This window comes from Gavialis gangeticus, unplaced genomic scaffold (assembly GCF_001723915.1).
Source record: "Gavialis gangeticus isolate Ggan-Ray unplaced genomic scaffold, GavGan_comp1, whole genome shotgun sequence".
In the NCBI taxonomy this organism is placed as follows: domain Eukaryota; kingdom Metazoa; phylum Chordata; order Crocodylia; family Gavialidae; genus Gavialis; species Gavialis gangeticus.
The window spans coordinates 125,217,690-125,237,958 of NW_017729022.1; the positions used below are offsets into that span (position 1 = coordinate 125,217,690).

At 45.4% G+C, this 20,269-nt stretch overlaps 2 protein-coding genes across 3 annotated transcripts in view; both read right to left on the reverse strand.

Moving 5' to 3' along the window:
- Window positions 1–3,419, reverse strand: part of NAA20 (N(alpha)-acetyltransferase 20, NatB catalytic subunit) — a 12,373-nt gene extending 8,954 nt beyond the window's left edge. The window contains exons 1-2 of the mRNA XM_019516132.1: window positions 3,322–3,419; window positions 348–372 (exon numbers count right to left, since the gene is read on the reverse strand). Of these exons, the coding sequence (XP_019371677.1) occupies window positions 348–372; window positions 3,322–3,374 (78 nt within the window). The 5' untranslated portion in view covers window positions 3,375–3,419. The remainder of the gene's footprint in view (window positions 1–347; window positions 373–3,321) is intronic.
- Window positions 3,420–8,464: 5,045 nt separating this feature from the next.
- The window catches only part of RIN2 (Ras and Rab interactor 2), a 117,120-nt gene continuing 105,315 nt past the window's right edge, over window positions 8,465–20,269 (reverse strand). The window contains exons 10-11 of one of the 2 annotated variants that reach the window (XM_019516130.1): window positions 18,365–18,528; window positions 8,465–10,433 (exon numbers count right to left, since the gene is read on the reverse strand). In XM_019516130.1, coding sequence (XP_019371675.1) covers window positions 10,098–10,433; window positions 18,365–18,528 — 500 coding nt within the window. In that variant the 3' untranslated portion in view covers window positions 8,465–10,097. Of the gene's footprint in view, window positions 10,434–11,827; window positions 13,389–18,364; window positions 18,529–20,269 lie in introns of those variants that run through there. The other variant, XM_019516131.1, reaches the window with a different exon arrangement.

Genomic DNA, 20,269 nt, shown 5'->3' on the forward strand with positions numbered 1-20,269 from the left:
CTTACCGGCAGGATGCCACTCTCCAAGCTGCTGGGCTGCATTCCTGTAAATCGGCTACTGGATCAATATTGGCCAATATGGCTGGTTAATAATTGGCCATGAAAATCTTTATCGGCCCACCCCTATGAAATATACAATTTAAATGGTTTTAAACATTATTTCCAATGACACTGAAGATTGCAGATGATTTTCAGGAAAGAAACCTTACAAGTTAATTAAATTACTCTGTTATAATAGGCTCAGTGGACACAGTACTAATGGATACATTAAATGAGTGCAGTAACAAACAGCAACAGTAATGCAAATAGTCCTGAACAAAGCTGTTGAGGCTAACATTGTAAGGATACAGTCTCTGTGAGTGGATCCAAATTACTGCAAAATAAGAGAGATTAAACTTTAAGAAGGCCAAAACATATTATTTGTATTTGAAGAATGAAGTGGAAACAGATTTTACATCTTGTGATGACAGAGTTCCAGGATATTAAAACCCTATAAAAAGCAAATCTCTCATTGGTGCCAAAGGTGCAGTACTGAATGATTACCTGTCTGTATGGAAGCTACAGCAGTTATACAATAACAACTTTAGAGCTACTGTCCAGTTTTAAAATTAAAAAGTCTACAGGCGGATTGATGCCATCCTGCATTCTGAACCATGTGGCAAATCCTTTCACCCACAGAGGTCTAGTCACTTGAAGGAATCTTTGCACACATGAACCATTATGTCCACATGGACATGGCATCTGAAGGTAATGACAATTCTTTAATTATGCAACACATTCCCTGTTCTCTTAGAATAGAAGTGTCAAATGTAGGCTGGGCCAGATCTGAACTGCAGGGGCTACTTTTGGGCCAGATCTACAGGGCCAGCAGTGACTGTAGCAGGGCCACATTTAGGCAGCTGAGTGGATCTGGGGCCAAGAGGCAGCATGGATCTGGGGGCAGATAGTAGTGCAGGGCTCTGGCCAGGCATTAGCATGGGGCCAGGAGCATGTGACCACGTGAGACTCTAGATGGGGAGCAGCATGGAGCCAGGGATGTGTGGCAGTGCAGCAGGTCAGAGCATGTGGTGTGCTGTGGTGCAGGGCTGGCAGCAGCACAGGTCTAACAGCATGTGGTGGAAGGAAGCTACATTTGGGCAGCAGGATGGAGCTGGGAGGCTGTCACTCATGACCATGTCCCCTGGGGTCCAGGGACCCAAATTCTGTGGCAGGCTGTGACAGGCCAGATAAAAGAGTTCCATGGGCCAGACCTGGCCTGTGGGCTGTATGTTTGACACCCCTGTCTTAGCATACTGTTTTCTTAGTATTGTTTTGGTTCTCCTAATTTTCTCCAGACACTTTAGTTTCTGGTTAGGAGAGAACTAGTGTCAGTTTTCAGAGAAAACTGTCCTATGCGACTCCCTTATTCTGTGGACTTTTCCTTTTGGAGACATAAAATGAATAAATAAGTCATCTGTTTCATTAGAGGTTACAAGCATTACTCTTAATACCAGCTTATAACAGGAAAACATGACTCCCTCTCTGCTCCACATCAAAACTTTTCACCAGTAGCCTCTTTCTGAATCCAGAACACACATGGCTGTATTTTAAAATCACTCCAACTTCCAACTGGAAAGGAAGGCTTCTGAGATACAGCAGGGAAAGACATGAACATGTCTGAAGTGCTACTTTTTGTATTTCTTCAGATCCTCATTCAGCACTTTCGCACACTTCAAACAGTAACTGACAGTGACCAGAAACCACAATGGTAGGCTGTTCCTCCCCAGACTGGTAGATGAGTTAATAATAACCCTAGAAAGTTACGCTGCTATAAACATTGTTTGCCTGAATCAGATCCACCACCATATACTCCAGGGGTGGCCAACCTGCAGCACATGTGCCACAAGTGGCATGGATGGGCAGCCTGTGTGGCATGCAGCAGATCAGGCAGGGAGCAGAAAGCAAAGCAGTAGACTGGTCAGGAAAGGGGATTGGAGTGGTACTCAGGGAGGGCATGGGGCTAATGTGTGCCATACCTGCCAAAATGGCCACCCCCCACCAATCTATCCATTGTCAATGGCCCATGTCAAGTGCACCAAGAGGGGTAGAGGAAACCCCTCAGATAGCTGTGATGGCACAACGTGCCCATGTAGAAACTGCCAGCTCCTACTTCATTCCTGTCCAGGTGCAGCAGCACCTTTTGGGTACTTTTACACATGCTTCGGGGGTGGGAGGGGGAGGTGCTTTAATCAGAGCAGCTCCAAGAGCTGGCCTAATTAAAGTGCTGCTGCGTCTCCTGTATCAGTGTCCCTGTGATTAAAAATGACGGTGGGGGTGCTCATTTGAGAACCTCTAGTTTAAGCACCCCCTGCCACCATTTTTAAGCAGAGGAATGCTGATACACAAGACACGGAAGGCTGCTGGAGCATAGCAACTGCCATGCTCCAGCACACTCAATTAATCGAGTCTGCTCCAACGCACTGGAATTGCAGCGTGTCAGAGCAGCCTCTCACTTGTGCATAGGTGCCCTGTGTGCCCCTTCTGGTGAGGAGCTTGGTCCTGCCGGGGGCAGCTGTGGAGATTCCCATTATGTGCATTGACTTCACACCCCTTGGCTGAGGGCTGGGCAACTCTTGAGCCTCTGTGACCCGCAGCCATGTCCTCCAGGAGCTACCAGTACCTTTCTTCACAGGATTGGGTTACTTTTAGGCAGACAAGGTTCTTTGGGTAAATATGGTCTCTTGTATTAGACCAGCTAAAATAGGTAGAAAAGTTCTTCTTTGCAAGCTGTCAGGTACAAACACCCTTCATCAGGCAGAGGAGACATTCCTTTCATACACCAGGGTTTGGTGTATAAAGCCGCCCTGGGATGCTCAGCAAAGGCCCCCTTTCCCATCCAGATGCATCTGCCAGCCCTGTGCCGTCCCCAACACTCTCACCCTACCCTGCTCCTCCCCCACCATAACCCAGAGGAGGGGGCCTGGGGTGAGCCCTCAGTTGCAAGCCCAGGAGGGATACCCCATCCCTCCTGGGCTTGCACCCAAGGGCTCACCCCAGGGTACCCCACCCATCCCTAGAGCCTTCCCTCTGCTCCCCCTCAGCATAGCCTATGGCTACAACAGCGCCCAGGGGAGGGCTGGTTCGAGGGTGTCAGTTGTGGGGGGCGGGGCCAGCCCCGCGCGCCGCGCCGCGCCCAACGGTGGAGGGGGTCACCTGGGCAGGGAGCCCCGCCCCTGCCGTGCGCTGGGGCTCGGCCCGGGGGGTCCGGCGGCGGGGTCCCGGAAGGAACGTCTCGGCCGGGAGGAGGGGAGACGGATCATGACGCGCGGGCCCCATCACTCACATGTTGTTAAAGCAGAAGAGGTCGTCGCAGGTGAAGGCCCGCAGCGACGTCATGGCGCCCGGCCCCGGAAGTGCTCGCCCCGGCTCCGCAGCTTCCGCTACCACGGGGTTGCTGAGCAAGGCGGGAGAAGGAGCCGGGAGGGAGGCTCAGTGCGGCGGCGGGCGGGGCTACGGGCATCTCGCGGGAGCTGGCGGCGGGGGCGGCGCCTCGCTTCTGCTCCTGGGGAGCCGCTGGGGCCTGGTTGTCTGACGGATCGAATCCAGGGACGGGGACCCCCAGCTTTTAGAGTAGTTCTTATACAATACCTACGTCACTATTTATGGTAATTATTTATTACTATTTTATACACACGCAATATATATAGACATATATGTACATATGCAAATATATAAACATTATTTTATTTTTATATTGTATATATATTTATGTGTATTCAATATGCACTCTGTGTGTGTATATATATAAGAAAAGGGTGGCCAGGAAAACAAGAACCTCCCATACCCAGTTTTCATCACTCTCCTGCCCCTACTGCAGCAGACTTTTCAAGGCAAAGGTCAGGCTTATAAGCAGGGATCCTGGTTTTCCCTGATAAAAAAAATTCACAAATTCTCTGGCGAGAAATCGCAAACTCCCTGGTAAAACCCCTCAAATCCATTATTAAACTTAAAAGCCCCCAGCTCTGCTGGTGCAACTCACTGCCCACAAACCTCCCTCCCCACCAATACTGCTGGTGACCCTCACTGCCCCCACAACAGCCCCCCTGCCCTACTCGTGCCTCTTGCCCCCCAGCCCTGCCAGAGGGGCTCCCAGCTGCCAGGATCCCAAGTCTGCAGATCCTTGTTCCCAACAGCAGGCAGCTGCAGCAGAAGCAGCATGGAGCCAGCTCTCTTACTGCTGCTGCCTGCTCAGTGGGGGTGGGGCCAAGTCCCCACAGCCCTGCCAGAGGGGCCCCCAGCCCCCTGCAACCCCGCTTACCTCACAGGCTCCAGGAGCAGAGTGAGGCTGAGCGGAGCAGGCCTCACCCTCACCCTCACCCTCACCCTCACCCTACCCCTTCGGGCAGAGCTGGGGTTGCCTGCCCTGTTTGCAAACAGCTTTTGCAGGCTGGAGCTCAGCCAGCCTGCAGAGCTGTTTGCAAAAGCAGGGAATCTGTGGGTTTCTCTGCTAAAAGGGGAAATCCATGGTTTTCTCTGTTTTTCCATGGGAAACAGAAAACCCCGATCCCTGCTTTTAAGTCACCTACATACCCATACAACCTAGCCCCCGCCCCCCTGCTTTCTCTTTCTTCTTTTTCCTTTTTTTCCCCCTTTCTCTTTTCTCCCTCCCTTTTTCTTTCTCACTTCTTTTCTTTCTTCTTCCCCCACCCCACTGGATGTGGTGATCTTTGCCTGAGAAGGACAAAATTAATATATGTAGCTATATATGTATATATGTATGGTGTGTATATAAACACACATATACACTATATCAGCATTTCTCAACCTATGGGTCACAAGAATATAGGAAAGGGTCACGAACAAACTTTAAAAATGGATTCTCCTTTAAAGGAGAAGAACGTGGGAAGCAGTGGCTTTTCCCTTGCAGGCTGGCAGAGGTCCAGCTTGCAAGGGGCTGTTTGAGGGGCCCCCCTGCCCTACACACCCCACCCCTGCCCACACACTTGGAGGGCTGTGACTGGGGGTGGGCAGCAGGTCAGGCGTGAGGGTCCCTGGGTCAGGACTGGCCACTGACGTTGAGAAATGGGTCTTGGTACAAAAAAGGTTGAGAACCATTGCACTATATCAGGGGTGTCCAGCCTTTTTGAATATGGGGCTGGATCACAAACTTTTTATCACCCAGTGGGCCAGCGAACCATATTCAAAGACCTCACAGGAAGTGGTATCGCTTCAGGAAGTGATGTCACGTGACCTTTGACACCAATGAATTTTCAGGAAGTGACAATGAAATGGGTCTGGAAATGTGGTTTAAAATCCAAAATAAAAACAATATAAAAGCAACAATGAAATAATACCAAACACTGGACTAAGATAAACACTTAGGTTACAGCAGCAAGCTATTTTGGCATTCCTCCCTTGTTGGCCTGGCAGCTTTGTAGGGAAAGGGGGCAGGCCTTGGGTGCTGCTTGGTGCCCTGGCCACATTTTGCCCAAACCCATTCTCCCAGACACTCACTGCTTGGAAAGAAACAAGCTGGAATCAGGGGCTCAGCAGGCCGTATCTAACCCCCTTCTGGCTGCCTTGGCCCAAGTTCCTCAGAGTTTTGTATCCTATTATTATTTTTTAAAGGTGGAGGTGGCTGAGACCTCTTGCCCGTACCACACAAAGCATCTGAGACAGAAGGGTGCCTGTTCTGCTGCCCTGGTGGCTGTGGACACTGCCTTGGAGGGGGAGGCAAAAGGTCAGGGATGCCCCTGGCTTCCCTGCATTGTTCTCTAATCTCCTCCAGCTGAGCCCTTTCTAGTGCAACCTTGTATTAATTTTTATTTTTTACCTTTTGAGCCCCTGTGCCCCCTTGGCTGTGCCCATACAGGCCCTACCTGCAGCAGCCAGCTCCTGCCCTGGGCTGAGGTGAGGCCGCCGGAGGAAGCGGCAGCAAGTCCTGCCTGGGCTGTGCAGCACCAGGCTCTTCCCTCCGGCTCTTCTTCAGCAACGGCAGCAGGCACCGCAGCCGCTGCCCCGCATACCAACGCTGGCACTGGGTGGCCCTTCTGCAGCTGAGAGCCAGGTAACACTGCGCCACCCTCTGTGTAGAGCGCCTCTGGGCCAGGCTCCTCCTGCCTCACACTCAGCTTGGCTCCAACAACCGCACACCCGACAGCCCTGGCCCGACCCTGAGGCGCCCCCAGCTCCACGCAGGGCCTTACCCGGTGCCTCTGTCCACCACACACGTGGGCAGGGTGCAAGCCATGGCGCAGCTCCCACGGCCACACACCGGGGGCAACGGGCAGAGTCAGAAGAGAGGTCACAGGCACTGCCCAGCTCGTCCAGTCAGGTGTGGCTGGGGCAGCCCCATGCTGTGCAGCCCTTGGGGCAGCAGCGGTGGGACCCAGCTCGCGTGATGAGCCCAGACCCGCGGGGGTAAGCAGCTCCACTCCCCTCGCTGCCGGCTAGGGCCTACAGGCCGGCCCTGCCTGCCTCACCTCACCGCTGCCGCCATGGAGTGTGGAGCAGGCACCAGGACTCCTTGCCTGTCCTGAGCAAGGGACCTTGGGCCAGAGAAAATGGCTGGGTGGGCCACATGTTGGACAAGTCTGCACTATATCATATAGTATATATTTTTTTATTTATTTTTACACACACGCACACACGCACGCAAATTGACCGCCAAGAATGACAGGGGGGGAGGGAAGCGCCACCACCCACCACCCCGTGCCACATCCCAGGAGTGGGGGGGGTGGAAGCTTGCATATGGCCAGACATGGGGCAGTTGCTGAATGCAAGCTCCACCCCCTCCCCCCACTCCTAGGAGGCAGCAGCAGCGCAGGGTGGTGGGTGATGGTGCTGCCCTCCCACTCTCCCCACCCCCCCATCATTCTTGACAGGCGTACTTGACACAGCACTAGCTGGAGCCACACCCCACAAGAGCATTACAGATAGATGCACAGAAAGACAGACTCAGCCTCTTTATATATATAGTTGGTCCAATATAGTTAGTGTGTGTGTGCACTTAACATATGACTGTTTTATAGTCTATGGTTTATGGACTTTTTATAGGTTATATAGCGTTTCTATAGGGTTGGGTTGGGTTGGGTTTTTTGGATTATTAGAGGGAGGAATTAAACCTCCCAAGGGTTCCAGTTTATTTCCAACTCTTCTCTGGCCACTTCTTCAAACCAGAAGAGAAAACAAAGACAGAACGTTAGAATTCAAAACTGAAGTTGTAGCAGCATAGAAGAGTGATGGTGGAGCTCTGATGGTCAAGAAATAAATGTGAGGAGCAAGCAAGGGTTTTTTAGGGTGACAGCTTTTATTCTCAACTATGTAGTTGGTCCAATCAAGTTGCACAACCTTTCAAAGGCAAGGCATTCTTTCTGCTCCCACAGAAGAGACTGAAAGCCTCCATTTATAATGGAAAATCCATAACCTAGTAAGAAGAATGCCTTGCCGTCCAAAACTTGTCCTTATCTCAATGACATAGCTGGTCCAGTAAAAGATATCACTCTAAGAAATCCTTGCCTCTTGCAAAATGTTAGATATATTCTAGATACAACTTCTTGGAAAACCTCTCTCCTAATCTGTGACTGTTTCATAATACATTCCTTTCTTCCTCCCACAAAAATGAAACAACTTGTTTTAACTCTCCCTCCAAAATCTTGCTGTCATCTGTTTCCTGGCCTTATGAGAAGTGAGAACTCTGTGCACTGTGAGGGCAATGGAGACAAAACAAAGTTGTGTTCCAATTTTTCAAAACATAGTTGTGCAAATTGTGCAGCACAATCATCTCAAGAAGGGCTGGACATGTATTTCCCTCTTTTCGGCCCCCCCCCCCTTTTTTTGCCTTTCTGCAGATTTGAAGTTCTGAGGTTTCTCAATTTTTCTCACACTCTCCATATCATGCCACAGCTGCTAGCCAATGAGGACAATGCCGAATTTCCTCTGAAGCCGAAGTCACTCGCAACTTTGCAAAAAACAGTTGAGCAATGAAGTTAGCAGCCTCCTTCTCACACTATTTTAAGTCATTATGTGTTGTGGAGAACAGCTAGCTCATTCAAGGCAACCGTACCAAAAACCACAGATGACACCTTCAAGTGCACATTATTCTAAGAACTTAGGACAGGGTTAAGGTCTAACACAACGTACAGTGACATTGTCTCAGTCCTGCTCATACTTGCTCAGAGGAAGAAACTGGATGGTGAACCAGGCTCCCTAACTCAGGCATATCACTAATGCTGCTAGTATCAAAATTGATTATTTCTTTTTGATTTTACTAAAGGAAGCAGTCTTTCATTTTTACTGGAACTAGAAAATGCTCCACATGTTCAACTTTTCCTCATAGCACTATTTTATATAGACTCGGGTATACTTCCCACTCCATATTTTCCAACAAACCAAGATAGGTTGGGCTATGCATGGCACAAGATTTGTATTATGACAGACAAAAATCAACACGCAAACTATTTAAAAAAAGCACTCATTACCCTTGGTTATCATTCAGTATTACAATGTATTATGTGCAAAACTCATTGTTTATCATTTACAAAATGAAATACAGCACAAACATGTGCCAAGGATTTCAGATATGTGGCAAGCCAACATTAAGAAGGTACAGACCTTTACATATGCAATACACATACACATCCTTTCAAGTTCAAGACTTGTGTTCTTGTAACCACCTGCCTTAAATTACACTGCTACAAGAACCTAGGGTGAAATCCTGCCCTATTAAAATCGATAGCAAAACCCCCATTGACTTCCACATACATGGGATTTAACCACAGAATTTATCATCTTAAAACAGATTTTTACAGAACGTACACATTTAATTTCATTTTAGCTTTCTATATATAAAGGCACTGACTTTTGTGTGTCTTTATAGTCTCCCACATCCAGCAGTATTTCTGACTTATCAAAAGCTACAACAGTTTTTTTGCTTTTGCCAAAAATGTATTTCAATGTTGCTATCGTCATTCTCTATAAAATGGTTAGTGTTCTCTTTCACTTTATTGGTGTTTTTAATCCTGTGCTTAATATCTGGGATAGGTATTTTCAAATCCATCTGCTTATCTCTAGTATTCGAGACATGAAACAGTTCCTTCTCAATCTCCTTCCCCCATTTTCTGCAAGAAGCCTGAACCAGCAGACTAACACATTCTATTCCTAAAATAGGTTATCTACCTTCTCTACCTTTTCTCTACATCCATTTCTTTCATCTCTTTTTTCCGAACGCCTGTATGTTTGTCTAAAACTGGTGCATAGAAACAATAGTTCGGATAACAGTATGTCAGGTTCATATAAAGGCATTTAAGTGGCCAGTGTCAATGATATACATTGCTTACAGAAACACAGCAATCTCAAAACAAAGGAAGTTTCATAAAACCCTCCAGTTACAGCAAAAGAGAAACCAGAGACTTTTAATGCAATACTCTAAGACCAGCAAGAGATTTATTCTTGTATATTAAATGTTAAAATCACATGCATAATTATAGAATACTTTATAGTTAAAAAAATATTTTAAAAACCAACCCTGACAGTTTACCTGCAACTGCTATAAAATTTCTATGAAATATATAAAAACATGGAGCCTTTCTGTAAAAAAAAAAAAAAAAAAAAAAAAAAAAAAAAAAAAAATTAGAAAAGGATGCAGCAACCATCCATGTAGTTGAGAGTTAATTGATGCCCTGCATCGGACAGTCTTGTCACACTTGTGCTGGTGAAATGAAGTGTACCAGGTAGGTTCCCCTAAAAGGTTTGTCTAGCATACACATTTAAATCAAAACATTTGGCTAAAGGAGAAGTATGATGAAACTGGATTTCAGTACACTACAGACAGAGACCTGTAGAGGGCCACAGCGTTATATTTTTTAGAAGAATTTTTGTTCCAAAAACCTTAGCTTCATGGGCTGTTTACTCAAACACTGTGACTGAATATACTGTACAACTGGCCATAAGTATTACATGTATATTTGCTATAGGCAGTGCTAAAAGCAGCTGCTTATGTTCTTACTAGGCATTTATTTCTAAATCCCTCTAGACTGTTTTACCTACTAAAGAAGGCAGCAGCCAAGATGTTTTTCAACAATGTAATGAGGAATAAAGGCTGAACAATAAGCATCTGCTCTATGAAGTGGAGTCGTTGTCCTCATCGTCGCCATTGTTATTCTGGAAAATGGCACCATAAGGATCACTTTTAATGCGTTTATAGACAAAGTGAAAAACCTGGGGTTGCGGACGGCTGTGCAGCTCTGCCTTAATTTTCTGAGGGTAGGTATCTTCTGTTAGTTGCTGCCAAGTATCATCAATAAAAAGAAAAAGGCTATAATCTTCTGGGGTGTCCACTTTAAACTTTTCAGCACAGAGCCGACACACATCTTCTGTAGTGATATACGGTCTTACTAATAAGGTCTTTCCTGTACAGCCACTGTTAATCTCCTGGAATGCAACTCGGAGGTAATTCTGTAAAGCAAGGCAAAACAGATGTTAGAAACCCAGTGTCAAATTACAGACTTGAAGAAAGAATGAAATTCTTTATTTTAGCTCCAGCAGCCTGAAAGGTCATTAAGCAAGCAGCAAATGTCATCATGCTTTAATTGTGAAACACACTATGACTTCAACTTTCTTGAAGTGATGACTTGAAACTGATACTGCTGATGAGACTGAAACCATGTGACGCCCCGGACAAGAACTCAGCAAACTTCAATCTTATATTCAGTGCTTGAGGACTTGTTCTGCAATTGGAACTGCTGTGGCTGAGGCTGCCATCCCAGTACAGAGCCCAGTGATTGCCATGGGACTCCACACAGACTTTGCTGGCAAGCAAGATGTGTCGTAATGTTGACAAGCAAAATATACAGCCACAGCAGTACATTCAAAACATGCTGCCATGATAGGCTGCATGGCTGAAGCTTTAGGAAAATACTGACTTAATCAAAAGCTACCCAGTGAATATAATGTGGTTTTTTCTTTCCCCCTATAAGAGGCTTGGAAATGTGGTAGTTGAATGAATCTATATAATTCTGATATAGGGGTTTGGATATTTTTCTCCTCTCTGCAAAGTGAGGAAAAAGTGACACTGTACGATACATATAAATGCTAAATACTTTAACAGCAGAAGAACTATAATGCCTGTGCCTTCCAATCAGCTTTAGGAGAGTAAAATAAAAGGAAACTTAAAAATAACATCCACATTTTGGACACAAGAAAGAAAAAAAAGTCTGGAACAGAGAGCTTCCACAAGGAAAAAGAAAAAGGATCTGGGAGATGGGTTTGGGGAGAGAAGGAAAAAGAAAGGGAAAAGACTAAAAGAATCAGAGGGTAGTAACAAGACAGAATAGGTTATTAAGTGAGAATTGCAGCTGAGACCAGCTTCTGAAGGCAGACTAAGTGAAATGAATCATTAAGAGAGGCAAGTCGCATATGAATGAAAATTTGCATTTTGCAAATACAAGTTTTTAAAAGCAGTGATCAATGGCAATGTCTGTATGGCTTTGGAAAATATTCCAATGAATATTTTTTACTTACTTCAATATTCTCCAGTAGTGTGTGCAGCCCAAGCACTGAAGCTTTGTGTTAGTGCCTCCTGCACTGAGCATGAACATAAGAGCAAATAGAAAACTAGCCTAACATTTCCACTACCTAACCTAAGTGAAAACATAAAGCAGGCTGCACAATTACGGAAAAGGAAATTCAAGATTTAATTTTTCTTTAGTCTGAATAATTTAAGTTGTTGTTAACACAAGTAGACATTTCTTCTTTAAACAAATGTGATTTTAAATTGACACGGCTGCTTTAAGAAGAAGCTAGACTTTGGAGAAGCTCCAAAGGGTCTTTCCCATGAAGCTTTTTTTTTCTTTCTCTTTAGTATTAAGGCTGTTACCATAGAGTATAAAAACACAGTGGTAAACTGGTGTTATGGTGAAACCTGGTGAAGATTAGCTGGGCTGGGGGAGTAATGTAACCATTCAAAGCATCTGGTATGGCTTTGTATGTCTGGCCTAGGGGCAGTATTTTATTTCATGGAAGTAGCGTGTGGAGAAAGGAGCTGGGGAATTCTGGCATCTCTATTAGGCAGCTGAGTGCATGAATTCTCCCAGCTGTGGCCTGGCAGGGGGTGATCACAGTAGTTCAAAACTGTTTGGAGAAAGCACACAGACAGGGAAGTAGTGGTCATTCATATGCAGTGCCAATCTTTATTTATTTTTTGTCAGGACCTCCGTTCAGCGTGATGTCCAGTTGTATGACCCACTTGATCTGACTGCAGAGGAAGACCAGATAGCACAAAGTTCAGCTTTTGACAGCACTGTCATGAGATAACATTTTTCACAGAAGATAAAGGAAGACTAGTAGGTGTTCCTTAAAAAGGACTGCAAGGTAAAGTGCAAGAATTTGCTAAAAGGAGAGGTAGATAAAGCTACACCAAGATTTCATGTAAGTACGGGGAAATTAAGACCCACGAACAAAATAAATCCATTCAGTGGTTCTGGTGAACTGTCTAAGCTCACTGATGGTCCTACAAAAAGACACACTGGCTAAAACCACTTCCTTTCCCAGTCCTCTCCATGTTCAACCTTAATTTTTAGCAGCAAAAGCTACTGTGCAGGGCAGAAAGAAAAGATCAAAGCTGCCTCGAATGAAATGCTTTCACTGTTCTCTCTCCCTTCTTAGACCTTGGCTACGCACTGTTCCTTTGATTATCAACCTCAACCCATCTGGTGAGTTTTGCAGCTATGATGCAAACTGTAAAAATCTAAAACTACAGGATCCTTTCAGTGGATATTCTCTCTTCCATGTTCATGTTTCCATTAATTCAGTCCAGCAGGTGATATATCTGAATAGCAGAGAGGTAGTTGGTAGGGTTTGTGACATGAACCAAGAAGGAAATGGCTGCTGCTGTGTGAAGAGGTATCAGTGCGGCCAGCAGCTCCTGGGTATAGGAACTTTCTCATACCTCCCTACTACAGTTTCCAGTGCCACAGTAAATAAATGACAGGTGGTAATGGTTGGCAACTCCCTCCTGAGGGGCACAGAGGCATCCATCTGCTGGCTTGACCTGTTGGTTTCAGAGGTCTGCTGCCTGCCAGTATGCTGCCTCTGAGACATCTTGGAAAGACTGCCAAGACTCACCCAGCTCTCTAACTACTACCCCATGCTGCTCATTTCATGTAAGCACTAATGATACTGCCGGCGTGACTTTAAGTAGATCAAAAGTGACTACGTGGCTCTGGGCACAAGGGTGAAGGGGCCCAGATGATCTCACTGATTCTTCCAGTCAAAGGTGAAGGCCTGGCTAGGAGCAGATGCATCCTGGAGATCAACACATGGTTGCATAGATGGTGTTGCCTGCAGGGCTTTGGCTTCAACCATAGGTTGGTGTTCCAAGAAGATGGACTCTTGGGAAGAGATGGGGTCCACCTGAAAGAAAGGGAAGAGTGTCTGTGCATATAGGCTAGCTAATTTAGGAGGGCTTTAAACTAGATACACCAGGGGACGGAGATAAAAGTCCAAAAGGTAAGTAAAGAGCCAAGGGATTCAGATAAACACTCAGAGAGGGAAAGCAGTAGCAGAAGCTTTAGTAAATGTCCTCAGGGAGAAAATAAGAAAATCAGATACCTGAAATGTTTAGATACTAATGTAAATAATACGGGAACAACCAGGAAAAACTGTAAGTCCTAGTATAATCTCAGGATTATGATGTAATTGGGATTATGAAGACACAGTAGGATAGTTCACATGACTAGAGTATGTTGTCATGGGATGGATATAGCTTGTCCAGGTAGGGAAGGGAAGGCGAGGGAAAAAAGGAGGAAGTGTTGCCTTAAATAAAAAGGAGATGAACACATGTTCTGAGGGGCAGTAGGAAGTGGAAGGTAGGCCTGTTGAAAGCCTCTTGGGTAAATATCAGAAAGGAAAGCAGTTGAGGAGATGTCATGGTGGGCATCTGCTACAGGCCACCAAACCAGGAGAAGGAGATGGCTGAGGCCTTCTTTAAGCAACTGACAGAAGCTTCCAAATTGCAGGACTTACTTATTATGGAAGACTTTAATTATTGGGACATCTGCTCGGTGGGAAACACAGCAGCACACAAGCAATCCAGCAAATTCCTGCAGTGGGTTGGGAGCAACTTTGTGGTATGAGTGGTAGATAGGTCAACAAGGGGGGAAGAAGCTCTTCTCAACTTGTTGCTCAGAAACAGGGAGGAAATGGTTGAGGATGTGAAGGTGGAAGGTAACTTGAATGACAGTGGGCACATCTACATGTGCATTAATGTGCAGTAGTTACTGCGCATTTAGTTTAGTACTTGCTTAATGAATCATAGAATCATAGAAATTAAGGGCTGGAAGGGACCTTGTAAGATCACTAAGTTCAACCCCCCTGCTCTGGGCAGGAACACAGCTCAGATCAAATGATCCCAGTAAGGTGTTAAATTATTCAAGCAAGGTGTAGTACTAAGTAAAGTACTAATGAAGTACTAATTAAATGCACAGTAAGTATGGTTACTGTGCAGTAGCACTGGCACACAGATTGTTTGTGATGCTTACTGCACAGTAGCCTGATAACATTGGATAGTAGCGTTATTAGCATGTTTTTTGACCAGCACGGTACTGTGCAGTGTTATTAGGCAGTAAGTGTCTTGTGTAGACATGCCCAGTGACCATTAAAGTAAAAGAGCAAAAGATAATGGAGTACATCCTCAGGGAATCTGTTGTGAAGCACCTATAGAAGAACAAGGTGATGACCAGGAATAGCTAGCAAGGATTCACCAAGAGCAAGTCAGGCTAGACCAAAATGATTTCCTTCTAAGATAAGGTGACAGGATCTGTGGATGGAGGAGAGCAATGGATGTGATATACTTTGACATTCGCAAGGCTTTTGACATTGTCTCCCACAACATTCTCATTAACAAGCTGAGGAAATACAGGCTAAATGAAAGTACTATATGATGGGTACATAACTGGTTGGATCATCATACTGAAAGAGTAGCCAATAATGAATGGCTTAGTGTCTAGCTGGGAGGAGGTATCAAGAAGCATTCCCCAGTGGTCTCTCCTGGTTCCACTTTCATTTAATATCTTCATTAAGTGCATGCTTAGCAAATATGCAGATGACATCAAGTTGGGTGGACTTGCAGAGACTTAGGAAGGTAGGACTAAGATCCAGAATGACCTGGATAGACTGAAAAAAATGGTCCACAATCAATCTGATGAGATTCAACAAGGACAAGTGCAAAGTCTTGTACTTCAGACAGAATAACTGGATGGACAAATAGGCTGTGTCCAGATGGGTGCAGCAGCGCAGTATGTGGCACCACAGACACATTTGTGGTGCCACATACTGTATATTTAGATGTTCACCACACTGCAAGGGCGTGCTGCCCATGCGTATGCTGCTCCACCTTTTTCCCTGCAATTTTTTTGACCCCTGGATATCCAGGGGTCAAAAAAACCCACAGGAAAAAAAACAGAGCAGTGCACACACAGGCAGTACACGCTGCTCAAAAGCAGAGCCAGGTCACCTGGAGCCACGCTCCAGCTGCTGGCCAGGCTCCATGCAGCACAATCGCCATTGCTGCAGCCCTGGGAGGCCCCCAGGTAAGGCTGCTGGGGCCAGTCCAGTGCTGGCCCCGCTTCCCCTACACCACCCAGGGTAACCTGCTGTGCGCCAAAGTACACGTGGCATGGGCATTCCCCGGGGACAAGTAGCGGCATCACAAAGTGCATCGCTACTAATTATCCTCAGGGAACCAAACATCCACGCTCATCTGGACATGCCCATAGTGACTGGGAAATGGCTTCCCAGGCTACAGTACTGCAGACAGCAAGCCGAGTGTTGCAGCAGAGTCAACCATAGGCTGAATATAAGCCAACAACAGGTTCTTGTTGCAGAAAAAAGCCAACAGCATACTAGGTTGTATTAACAGGAGCAACACTTGCAAATCAAGGGAAGTGATTCTCCCTCTCTATTCAGCACTGGTGAGGTTTACCTGGAATACTGAGCCCAGTTTGGGGTCCATTTCACCTAGCATATACATTTTAGATGCTTATTTTTAAAGTCTTGGCCTTATTATAAAGGGGATTTAACATGCAGAGTGGATGTGCTGCTTCCCTCAAGAGCTTCCTGACTCTGAACAAAATTACCAAAGTTAGTCTTTTATGTATAAATGGAGATGCCAAATAATAATTGTGTGTTTGTCTTAAAGGAATACATTGAGGTGGGAAAGAATGGTAGAACAAATGTTTTTGAGTTTAGGGCAATTCAGATAAGTAGCTCACAAAATGAATAGAAGAAGAAAGTCCACAAAAGATAGTCAGAAGTAGGAAAAACCTGATGAAGAGGGAGAAAAGAACTGAGGAAAAAAATGTACTTTTCCTGTTGGGTCTATTCTGCAAAGACAAGCTGTTGCTGTAAAATATTCACAAGATGGGATAAAACAAGGATGTTTCAGACAATGACTACGTAAGCAATTATGTATGTAAATGGAAAACCTTAAGAGGTATATCTGACACAGAAAGAAATTCAAGTTTTTACAGAACCTAGGCAAATAGTCTGCCAGTGTGATTTGCAAGAAGAATCTGACTGGACAGTACTATTGTGCACCACAATTTCTGTAAGGACTCACAGAAATATCCTGACAAACACTTAAATGAGTTATTCTGCAGGGGAAGCCACCTTTCTAAGCTGAAAGGATAGGTAGCAAAGAAGGGAAGAAGGCCCAAAGTGCAGAATTCACCTTATTACTTAAGCTTTAAACCAGTTTCTGCCAGCTCCCCAGCTGCTATAAAGCTGGGTGTACTGACACTGTGTTCCATGGACTAGAACTGAATTAAACCAGCTGAGAATCTGAGCCCGTACAGTTTGTTACAGGAAAGCCAATAGAGAAGTTAAATCAAATGGAGATGAAGCATACTTGCCAGCCTCAGTCCTTAAATAAATGGATGAAAAAATTAAGCCCCTTCAGCTGATTTTTTTTCCAGGCCATCTTGTAATTCAACTGTATAGTGAAATGTGAGTGCTGTTGAACTGAATAAAGTGGTTTGGGTCATATGTTGGGTCCTACTTACCATATTTCATGGTGTACAAGTCAACATGGTGCATAAGTCAACCCCATTTTTCTGATCCAAAAAAAGTTAGGAGTTTCATACATCCGGTGTATAAGTCGACCTAACTTTTTGGATCAGAAATATGGGGTCAACTTATACCGGCCCCGGTGCACCCTCACTGTGGGCCAGGCACCTGGCGGGTGGACACATGCTGCAGCACCACTCGAAAAGGATGGGACCAGGCTCAGAGCTGCTTGCGGCAGTGCTGCTTGCAGGGGATGGGACCGGGTTTGGAGCTTGGCTGATATGGCCCCATCTCCTGCGAGCGGTGCTGTCTGAGCCAGACCAGCCGAGTGCCAAGCCCGACGCTGCTTGCAGGGGATGGGGACATGCCAGCCAAGTGCCGAGCCCGGGGTCACTCACAGAGAACAGGGCTGGGCCTGGTGCTTGGCTGGTGCAGCCCAGGCAGTGCCACTCACAGGAGATGGGGCTGGGCTTAGTGCCCAGCCTAGCAGCATCTCCATGGTGACAGCCAGGCCTGTAGGCTGCACTTAAACTGGGCCTGGGTCCCATGGCCTCCAGCAACAGGGACGCTGTCGGTAGGTGAAGAAGGTTGGGTCAGGTTAGGGCCGGGCTGGGATTTGGCCAGGACTGGGCCAGAGTGGTGCTGGGGTGAGGGTCAAAAGTATTGATGCAGTGTATAAGTCAAGGTGGAAATTTAAAGGTAAATACTTTGGCTCTAAACCTCAAGTTACACACTGTGAAATACAGTAATTCCTTGTATACCTCAAATGGAGCGAACTAACTGCATCTTTCTAGCTAGAGATTTGCCCAACCTGGGGTCATCTCTGAAGGGCCTACCAGTGGTGTAACAGGTCCTATGCTACTCCCAGTATAGTAAGTGATTCTCAACCAGGGTGCCACCAGATCCTTTGAAGGGTGATGTGAGGTGTGAGGAGATAAACAGAAACAGAGGCTCAGGTTTGTCTGACCAATCTCCTACCCCCACTGCCCAGCACTTCTGCATGAAGGTAAGCACTGTAACATATGAAAGTTTTTGAAATTGGGTGCCACTTCATTCATAAAAGTAATGGGGGGCTGTCTTGAGTCCAGTGAAGGGGGTCTTGAATCCAAAAAGGTTGAGAACACTGTAGTATGCAGTATGGTGGTGACTGAGTGAGGGCCAACTGGTTTAGATTAGAACAATTTCTAGGCTGCTCTCAGATGTACCAGGGCTAGGAAAGAGCTCCAGTGAGAATCAGGAAGCAGTAACCCTTTTTCTTATGGCTCTTTTCTTTGTGGCACTGACCCAGACACAGCCACAGCTGACTGTTTTGCCCTGTGCCATACCTGAAAGTCATCAACTGAAGGTATTGTTCTGTTAGTTGTTCTCCTCTTATGCCACTGTCGGAGGGTATCTCTAGCTTCTGAACTTAGCAAACGGGCAGCTTGTTCCTCCTGGAAATTCTTGATCAAAGAAAGTGCTCCATAGGCGCTTGTCAAGTAGTAACCTCCTGTGACGGGAAGCAGGAGAAGAGCTTTCCAAAATGTTTGCAAACAGGAAATTAGTCAGCCTTACTCGCATATCAAAGGAAAATCCACCATCAGCACATACATGAATTTCCCAGTACTGTTAATTTTCAAAATACTATATCTTGGTTAAAGGAAAACAATGGTAGGCCTAATACCCATATTAATATTCTAGACTTTTGTTTCCTTGTTGGCTGATATCTGGAAACTCAGTTTTATTCAGACATAGTGGAAAATACAAGCCCAATCTTTGGAATCAGTCCGATATTTAGATATGGAGTTTGCAGCAACCAATTTGCTCACATGACTGGAATTGCTCTTTACGCTGTACATTGTTTCTCACTGCACGTTAGAACATGTATAAGCCATATACTCCCAAGTATTGTGGAGAGTTAGTTATTTTACACCTCTTTTATAACAAAGCACATTTAAGTGATGCTCACATACTCCTAAGCATTTGTACTACACTCTTTGAAGTTGCAGGTTGGTTTTCCTCTTATGATTTATTTTCCTCCTGAATTTCAAGTGGAAATGTGTTTTAAAACTGTTTTTAAAAAACCCAAACCATTCCAACATATAGCATGCAGAATCCCATCATATCAAATTATTGTAATTACTCCCAGACAACAGCTGGGAATGTGATAGGTTACACCCAGGAAACATTCCAGAGAGTTTGCTACAATTTGGAGGCAAATTCCAGCCTGTTTGGCCTGAAGCCTGGCTCTGTGGGTTTTTTGTTTTAAGGTAGACTCTGTGTTGTCATAGCTTTATTCAGCATCTCCATGTTTCCATCTAGTTCAGGAGTCGGTGTCTGGAATTCTGTTTTGCTGTTTACTTCATCTTTATTTTAGGGGTTTAAATGAAGCCAAGAAAGAACTGCACAGAGACAATGGAAACAGCAGGGCACAAGGCAGTACAGCAGAGTTTGTGCCAACACTGAATGAGTTCTCTGTAACTGGGGACACAGGAACATACTGGTTTAATTTGTTAAATAAGTCACTGAAATGAGAGTTTTTCAACTGAGCTGAAGCTCTGTCTATTCACAAAGCCATTTAAAGATTCATGCCATGTTGGCAACAATGCTTTCAGGGTTATGGTTAGCGTTTTCTCTGCCTTCAAGTTTTGGAACCAGTTTTATTTGCAATGCATGTGCAACAGCCACTAACTTTACCAGCCAAACTGGACAGCACATTATTTTTGAATTCCATGGCCCAGAAACCCAGTTCATCCTACATATTACAGTGCATCTGGTGTTAAATATAGAGCCAAACAACTCTTTTGCTGAATTAAAAACAAAAGTGCCTATTAGTTTAGCAGATGTTTCTACTTTTAAAGCATGCTAATGTTCTCCAGCTTCATATCAGGTATTTTCCATGATGGGAGTCTTGAAAAATGTACTAGAGGGAGCTCTACACTCAAAAGAGAAAAGACACAGACAAGTGTGAACTGGGAGAAGACTCAGCATAACCCTCTTAAACATACTCATGTCCAACAAGATTGAACATAACTGCTCTATCTCATGGTAGCACAAACCAGAATTTACTTCAATACAAGAATATGCAGCTTTAAATTCAAATTGACCCTGGTCACTGGATTCTTTTCATTCTCCTAACACTGGTGGCTGGAGGAGGGAGAAAAGGTGGCGAGCAAGGCTGCAGATGTCTTTGCTTAATACAACTATGAAACGGGAGGATTAGGGTTATTTCTCTGCCAGTGACAGCTCTC